The sequence below is a fragment of the Wolffia australiana genome, chromosome 3 (genome assembly GCF_029677425.1).
Source record: "Wolffia australiana isolate 7733 chromosome 3, ASM2967742v1".
Classification (NCBI taxonomy): domain Eukaryota; kingdom Viridiplantae; phylum Streptophyta; class Magnoliopsida; order Alismatales; family Araceae; genus Wolffia; species Wolffia australiana.
The window spans coordinates 9,977,205-9,986,378 of NC_135837.1; the positions used below are offsets into that span (position 1 = coordinate 9,977,205).

The 9,174-nt window shown below is 38.4% G+C and overlaps 1 protein-coding gene across 1 annotated transcript; it reads right to left on the bottom strand.

Moving 5' to 3' along the window:
- Positions 1 to 8,359: 8,359 nt before the first annotated feature.
- Positions 8,360 to 8,969, bottom strand: LOC144701507 (uncharacterized). Its single transcript, XM_078573316.1, has one exon. It carries the CDS (start codon positions 8,723 to 8,725, stop codon positions 8,501 to 8,503), a length of 225 nt encoding a protein of 74 aa, XP_078429442.1. The 5' UTR covers positions 8,726 to 8,969; the 3' UTR covers positions 8,360 to 8,500.
- Between the last annotated feature and the right edge of the window lie 205 nt (positions 8,970 to 9,174).

Sequence of the window (9,174 nt, forward strand, 5' to 3'; positions counted from 1 at the left end):
TTGGGCCCAGCTGGATTTGGATCCATGATTCGATTCGTTAGTAAGTATCCTTTTTTCCTGCTCCATGCACTGATTGGCTGCAATGTGTCTTGAGCAGTAACGAAAGGACATGAAAAAAAGAAATAATAATAAAAAAAGAAAAATGATAAAAACAACCTTTAATGCCCTTCTAGCACTGATTTGAACACCCCAAGGGCATAGTCTGTGCCACTAAAAAGTGCCTGCTGGTTGGCTGATGTTATACACAGACCATAAGTTAAATGCCATTGAAACAACTAAAATATATTTCTCACTACTAAAATTAATTTTACATCGACTTAATCATCTAAAAATTCTGAAAAATTGCCAAATTATTGGTAATATTTAATGTGATTAGAAATTCAAAAAATACTTTCTTTAGCAAGTTAATATTCGAAAAAACTGAAAAAATACAAAAAATGGAAAAAATTATAGAATCACACGAAAGGTTATGTTTTATCAGTTTAACCCATGATAACATGAAAATATGGATATTCTAAAGAAAATTTTCATGTAATATCTATGGTATTTAATTGGTAATCTGTATGGTATCAACGCTATGTGCGCCAGCTCGGGGGTGGAAGATGAAAGTCTGTTTTAGTCATTAGAAGATGCAATGGTGTGTCATTACGCACCACATCACTGCTCTCTCTGATGTGTATTATTGGGATTAGAAGAGTCAGGACATGCCCAATAATTGTGTGATGTGCCGATGAGTTTTTGTCCACATGTCACCATCATTCTTAATTTCAACCAATTGCAATTGTACAGATGCACCTCACATGTATCACACCAAGTTTTATTATTTATACTATTGATCATTGCATCATACTTATTGTGAACGAAATCTGATATTTTTGTTTGAACTGATTAACATAACCTTTACCAGTAAGAAATAAGGCAAAGGCATCATTCAATGATTGGGGAGTATGGCATCACCTTTTTTAGGCCATAATCTAAACTATGTCAAGTGATTAGCAACTCATATTATTGCAAAAGATCTTGACTGGTTGCCATTGGATTAAATCCAAAACCAACATGTGGGGGTACAATTTTAAGAGCAAGATTCATATTTGTCCTTGTAAAATAAATCCTTAGTCATTAAAAAATATGTATTCCAACTTAAAAAAATTGTTAAATATAATGCCAACTAAATGACTAAAATATATTATGAAACACAAAAATAATTTCTTTAATAATATGATGTCAAAAAGATCCATAAAAATACCATCATTGTAATCTTGACAATACACATCAGTAACTTTTTTAACACATAAATACATAAATTTCATACAAAGGAACACTAGTGTTTTATCATGAATTGATAACAAGCCTCTCAAGATAAAGAGGAGACATTTAATGTGCTGAAGAGTATGTAATTGTGCATGGAGAACAAACACACATACGTTTCAGCATTGTGTAGTTCAGCAGCTAATATGTTGGGTTTCTAGGGGCATTAACCTGGATTTCAAACTGTAGAACGATTTGGAATGGAAGACTTAAAAATATAATTGTACTGGCACAGACAAAACATGGATTGAATCACCTCGGCATGAATGGCATTCATGATTTCTTGGCTCATGGATAGACTCCTCTCTAGTAGCTGATGTGTAAAGCCTCTAGAAGTATTCACGCAATTTGTAGCACGTTGCAACTTTTCTTTGCCTTATCACGATCCTTTCACCCCCCATCGTTGTTATTAGGTTAGCCCAATTGTATCAGGAATTGTAAGGAGCTAAGAGTATAATGGAGAAGAAGGGGAAGATCCAAAATAGTTCTGATATGTGTGAAATTTTTTAGGGCCTTTCCCTATTTCTACTAAGTGGGCATCTTTCATGAAAAATCCCAAACATTAGGTATATCTTTTGACATCCAAAACACCATGTTTTGTACGTCCCTCTAGACCCATGTTTTAATATCTTTCATGACTCTAGTGGCCCAATAACCTTTATTCGCCTTTGAAACTAATTAGTTATATCATCACTTATATTGATTAATAGCATATCAGTTGAGCCCAGTCAGCAGATTGAGTCTCCAGCCTGTGGGATGCTAGGCTACATCTTGTGCTTTAAAAGATGTTATAGAGTGTGTATCGACTCACTCATAGAACCTACCCTCCACTTGATGCTCGAAATACAACTTAGGGTATGGTAAACTACCAAGTCCCTAATTGGTCATCCGAGTTAGTACTGATGCATTCAGAAATCATCGAACAACTATTCTCAAATATTTCAAGGCCTTGGTCAATGAATTAGCCGTAAGATCTTCCTACATATGTCTCCTCTTATGTTGAGGGTTGGGAATCCAATCTTCATTCCTATATATTCTTCATAAACTTCTTGCTAAATAAAACTAACACAGTCTACAATTCCATGATTTGGAGCTAACAGGTCATATTCAAAGTACAATTGTATGTCCACAAGATCTCCACATTAAATTATCTCTTCTTATACTAAGGGGGACAATCCCATCTTGACCACTAAATCATCATCATGAACATCTAGATGCACCAAAACTAAGACTGGTTAGAATCAGAAAATTAGGAACTCGTAGGTCATAGTCAAAGTACAAATGTCCATCCACAAGATGTCTTTGGTGTCTAGGTCTCTGAACCGCTTATACAACTATAACATAAATCAACTTGATTAGCAGTTATAGTATAATTCCATTTAGTGATTCGTATGGATCAATTAAGTGAACATTTTCTTTTAGAAGGGCACACACAACCTACAAATAGTGTATCCATAGTAATGGCTATGGGGCCTACCATACTCATTATATGAGTGAGGCTAGATAGTGATATTTTATTCGGATACTTCAATGTCCTTCTCGAGTATCATTTGAATATAAATATTACTAACACATCCTTAAAGACTACTGATCTATGTATTTAAGTCATATCATAATTTAATAAGGAATCATGCCTTTGTGGACTTTATTATAAGCATCACAAATAGTGTATCCATAGTAATGGCTATGGGGCCTACCATACTCATCATATGAGTGAGGCTAGATAGTGATATTCTATTTGGACACTTCAATGTCCTTCTCGAGTATCATTTGAATATAAATATTACTAACACATTTTTAAAGACTACTGATCTATGTATTTAAATCATATCATAATTTAATAAGGAATCATGTCTTCGTGGACTTTATTATAAGCATCACATGTGCACAATAGAGAATACATTGTATTGAGGAACATAGAACAAGATAGGAATATGTGATTGGCTTCCCAGACACATATATTTCAATCACTCGCTGTATATCATCATGATTTGTCTCTAGCTTATTGTAATAGAAGCTAGGATGAATCACAACTCATTGTGAAATTATATTTTAATTTTAGTATTCTAATATATCCCCTTTAGACATGTTAAAATTTATTTTAACACACAAATCATGCAAAGAACATTGGCTATATGCTAAGACTTAAGGGGAGTTTGACCATGATATATTTATAATGAATCACTAGTTATAACATATTCCAAGTTCATAAATTAATCGCGAGATGTAGTGATGGGGACGAAGCGCAGGGCATGAAGCTGTGAGACCAACAATATGTTGATATGTAAACGAAGTTGAGTGATTTGTACATGTAGGCCTTTGGTACCTACCAAGTGAATACAACTACGGCCATGAGCTAGTTCTTGGTGATCCATCTTGTGGATGTCCAGGGGTATGTTTTTTCCTAAATTAAACTGTGGAACCTCCTGATCCAAATAACATGGTCATGATCATTCTCTTTTCTATTGTGCGAGGAAAGGGGATCAGCCTATGTGCTCATAATTTCAATTTTCTTAGAGTAACTTCTCCTAAATCCAATATCCTAATTTTTACCTACCAAATAATGGGGCATCTTTAGCTTCCAATATCTAATGATCTATGTATGTCATAATACCAGATGTTGGATGTCGTCTGCTCGGGTATCGAGACTATGCTCGGATACCTAGATGATGTCGGATGTCGTCAATGACATCATCCGACAGATAACTTCCTAACGAGATGTAACTACATGATGAGAAGGAATCTTACACGGACGTACGTGCAGGCCGAGCTCCAAGCTCGGGGGTGGGTGATCGGTGACAGTAACGGTGACCTTCTGACCCTCATCAGAGTGACGATCTCGACTACTACATCGAACAGAATAATTTTGTTGATGCTCGCATATAACGAATGGGCTCGACCTGTACCCGTGTATTCACTCAAGACATAGTTTTCACAATAATCTCTTACCTAAACTAACCCGAGCGCGGTGGAGTACCGCCAAAAATATACTCCAAGACGTAATATAATTGACGAGCAAGGGGAACGACGTACTTCGTTGATGGCGGCATTCGTCATCGGTGTCTTTGTTAGTGCTCGGGCCAGTGCAAGCAGGTAGGTGGAGGCATGCAGTTGACGGGCACGGTTTGGCTCAACTGGCGGCGATGACACGGCTCAGGAGCGAGACGACGGAGGTTGGAGGCATGGGGGAAGAGCAACAGCAGAACGGCTCAAGCAAACGGCTGAGCTCGGTGGTTGCGACCTAGTGGTGGGTCGGTGCGTGCGGAGTCGGGCGGCAATTACGAGCGGTGGCAAGCGGCACAATGACGGGTGCGTGTCAGGACGGCGGCAAACAGCACAGTCGCGTGCGATGGTGGCTTGAGCGACTAGCGGATGGCACAGGGCAAAGTGTGGGTGCAGGACTGATCGGCGGTGGTGGGGGCTGCGGGAATGGTAGCGGCGGCAGCAATAATCCCAAGCTGTGTGACGCGGATGGCACGGCAGACAACACTATTGGTGCATCAGCAACAGGGCAAGTGAAGTGGCCCAGGAGCTCACATAGGGACAACAGATGGCGCGGGCTCTGATCACTTGGTGCGCGGTGTAGCACAGGGGCACTGGCAGCATAGCGGCCAGCGGGATTGTCAGCGTGATACACGGCAGCGAGGCATCCTGGTCACCGGCGAGATTAGAGCCAAATTGATGCAGCAAACCCGTCGCCTTGCACAGCGTCGTGAATGGTGCCATGCCGGCTCAAGGGAAGGCCGTTAGATGTGAATCTGCAGTGAATCCTCAGTGGCGTGCCGACATGACTTGATGACCTCGATAGTTTGGCTGTGCGACAAATTGTTTGCGACTGGTCGTTCGCGACTGGTTGATTGTGACTAATCATTCCCAACGGGACAGCGCATCTGGTCATTTGCGAAAGGACTAGCAGTGCACTCGCATGGTAGTTGAGTTGGAGGCCTGCCTAGTCTGTTATATGTGCATTCAGCGAAGCGACCGCATGACAGGCAACTACACAGTTGCGTAGTTGCACGGTTGTGGGATGGTTTACGTGGCGGCACAAGAGGCGCTTTAGAGGACTTCCCGCTTATGTAAATCGATGGGACTGGCGACACCTGATCACGAGGAGGCTGATGTTTGTTTTACTTACTCCTCTTCCTCCCTCCCTCCTTCCTCTTCTTCTATGAGACCAAGAAATGAATTAAAACTTTCACACGATAAAATCCTGGTCTGAAAATCTAGGGCGCCATCGTGCCCCCTTTTATAGGGGCATAGTGGCCCGTACTAAGGGTAGGAGAGCCCTTATTAAGGGCACAAGTGCCCTTACTAAAAGGAGGGGGGGTCTTTTTTTAGAGGTCAAGAATTCAAAAAGATTCACGATTATTTATGGGTATTGATGGAATGCACCACCTTACTCCATTGGAGACGTCATTGGAGGCGTCATCATCATCATCAACAGCGCTCGTTCGCATCCAGCCGACTGGCACGCCATGGAGTCAGTGAAGACACCCGGGTTCAAATATCCCCGGTGAAAGCACATCGGTATCTTTCTCACATTTTTTATTTTGTATCGCCTTCGTCATTTATTCGTGTTTGTGTTTTTGTTCTCATTGTGTCACGTACGTGTTCATATCATGGCATGTTGTGTCGCCCCGTGTCGTCAATGTACATGACAACATATTTCTTTTTTATTTTTATTTTGAAACCTGAGTTTTAAGCACATATTTTTTACTTCCATGAACAATGTTGTAAAACATTCATGATAGAAAACACTCTGAACTGAGTTTTTAAGTATTTATTTATTTAACGATTGATGTAGAAAAATGAACTTAGTATCTTTAGTCTTAAAAACAGGAAATAGTGTGGACTAATAGTTTAGCAACGTGATTAAGACTTTTTGACATTTAAGACTCATATGCATCAAGTTAGATCTGCAAGGTGAATTACTTTTCACTATATGTTTTACACAAAAGTATCTACTTAGTTGCGCTCTAAAGTATTTGTGTGATTCTAGATCAAACACACAAGTCGTGTAGATATTAGTAGTAATAAATGTTATTCAAAAAATATTTTCATTATAAATATATATTTAAATGAATATTTGAATCTTTTTTGATAGGCTTACATATTAAACTACAACTATAATTCTAAAATTATTATGGCGATAAATATTAGAACTCTTGCAGCTCTATATTTAAAAGCTACTGGAAAAATTTGCAAAAAAAAAACCTCAAAAACCATCTCGATGTGTCTACAATGGCTTCCATGATGCCTCAAACTTAAATATTGTAAGTTTTATGGGTTATTTTGAGGTTTAAAAAATTCATGTATGTTTAGTAAATGGCCAAAGAAAACTGAAATGATTTTGGGAAAAACCCTTAGAAGAAATGTCATTCACTACATGAACTTCAAATGACAGTTTGTCTCTCCCTATGACTATCAATCGTGCATCCAAATATATGACTAGAGCTCCTGTGTGACTATCAGTTAGCAATAACAGCCCCATGTGATTCAAGCATAAAAATGTTACTGAGCACAGGAATTTACAGAATGTCGATTCTCTCCCTTTTGTTTTATCTAAACCTTCAGGAAACATAAGCAACTAGATCACATTGATTTTATGTGATGTTAACAACAATCCTTGTGTTGGAAAAACTTTAAGTACTGAGATATCTCTTCCTGTCGGACTCAGATTATTTCCTGTGAGAAAAACAAGGGATACCTATAAATTATGGATAAATATATTATATGTCCTTAAGAATCAGAGTGTTTAGTGGGTGTTTTCAAAAATAGTAAATTGTCAAATATATTAAATATGAATAATAAAAATAAGATGTATACCTTATTTAATTTAGAACTGGTATAAAAACAACTTTGGTATTCCTTTCATTGTGTTAATGGTAAATCAAACAACTAGAGTTTCTCAATGAACAGAGACTTGAAAATTCTACTAGTAATGTACTCTGATGTTTTTAAAAAATTACGAATGTTCAAGTCTTTATCAACTATATCTAAGCTCTAAAAAATAATTCATTATTTCAGATTTAAATAACTACATTACAGAAAAGCATTTTGTCCAGCATGATTTACTGGTCAAATGATAAACGATGGACATAAATATTTTACCACCAATATAGAACACATTCAGGAGTATTGGTTATTTACATCGCTGATGAAGGTTGAGTAATAGGATAGCCATCTAATGCATGCATGAGTTGCATCATTTAAACCATCTGAAGTCAGTTCTCTTCATATGCATATTTAATGATATGACTAACCATGTATCATCTGACGCCCAGTCCATTTACAGTAAGCTAAATTGGTATAATCAATGTTCAAACTTTATCAAAATCATACCTAGGCATTTTCACAAAATGTACTGTCTTAATATTCATTATGTTCTACATCGTACATTAAATACAAAAATTAAGTGTGAATTTTCTTATAAATATTACGATTTATATTCCAGAAAAGTAAATCAACAAAACCTATCATTTTCACTATAATGTGAACCGTATGTATATTTTTTGCCAATGAGTCTTGGTAAACGATTTTTATTAGACCACTTTCATTTATTTCTTCGTATATCATTTGAAATATTTTTATTAAAAGTGTGTAAGACTACAAGACATCACACGGCCTTTTTTCATCCATCAAATTTTCCTTTCAGTAAATCGCTAGAAGATCAAGTTTTCCTCTAGTCTTTTATAAATCATCTTTTTCAAAATTAAATTTTGAATAAATAGAGGCTTATTTATTCAATATAATAAAATATCAAACCTCTTCCTACAATACCCTTCTCGTTATCGTCCACCATCCAGATTAATTAATGAAGAAACGGCAGAACGGAGGGCACTGGGATCCGGATTAATCAATGTTATTTTTAATAGCTCATTAACCCCTGTAAATCTGTAATAGGAAATACATTCGAGGACCTTGCTCAGGCTTCTGATTCATTTTCAAAAGTTCCCCCGTTTATTTATGGAAATTTCGGAAGATTGATTTGCCAAACTAACATCAAGAGTAGGGCATGAGGTCTTCTTCCGTGAGACGGGTAAGAGGAAAGTCAATAAGCATTGTATCGATTAGAAAATTGTTATGATACAGAAGCACTGTGAGGAATCTTGCTTGAGAAATCCTCGTTAAAAGACACAGAAGAGAAGATATATTTACAAGCCCGCAGAAGAGGGCTTCTCTAGAAGGTTGTTCATCTTTGGCGCGTCAAGTTGGGGTAGGACTTGAGGACGGAGCCGCAGAAGGTGCAGACGATGGCGCGCCACGCTCGGCGGTGCACCGCCACGTAACACACGCGCGTGGCGGTCTGCATCTCCGCCAATCGCGCTCCTCCGCCGCACTGCCCGCACATCCCCACCACCGGCTTCGTGCTCCTCGTCGTCCTCCTCGGGTCTACCATGAAGCAGAAGAACACCATTCTTTCCTTTGCCGAGTTGTAGACCGAAGGTCACAACGATAAAGAGAAAGAAAAAAAGAAGGAAAGAGAGGGCGACTTGTCGAAGTGCCGAGAGATGAGTGGGTTGCGGAGAATGCGCACTACTACTGGCAGTTTTAAAGGGAGCGAAGTAGCATCTACGACTACAAGTGGGTTTTACTTCCAGAAGATGCAATCCACTGGGATTTCGACTTGAGAGACAGCGAGAGAAGGATAGAGAGAGAGGGGAGAGAGAGAGAGGGAGAGAGAGAGAGAGAGAGAGAGGGAGAGAGAGAGAGAGAGAGGGAGAAAGAGAGGGAGAAAGAGAGAGAGAGAGAGAGAGAGGGAGAAAGAGAGGAATAGAGAAATAAAGAAAGAGAGAAAGGGAAAGAAAGAGACAAAGAGAAAGATATAAAGAGAAAGAAAGAGAGAAAGATATAAAGAGAAAGAAA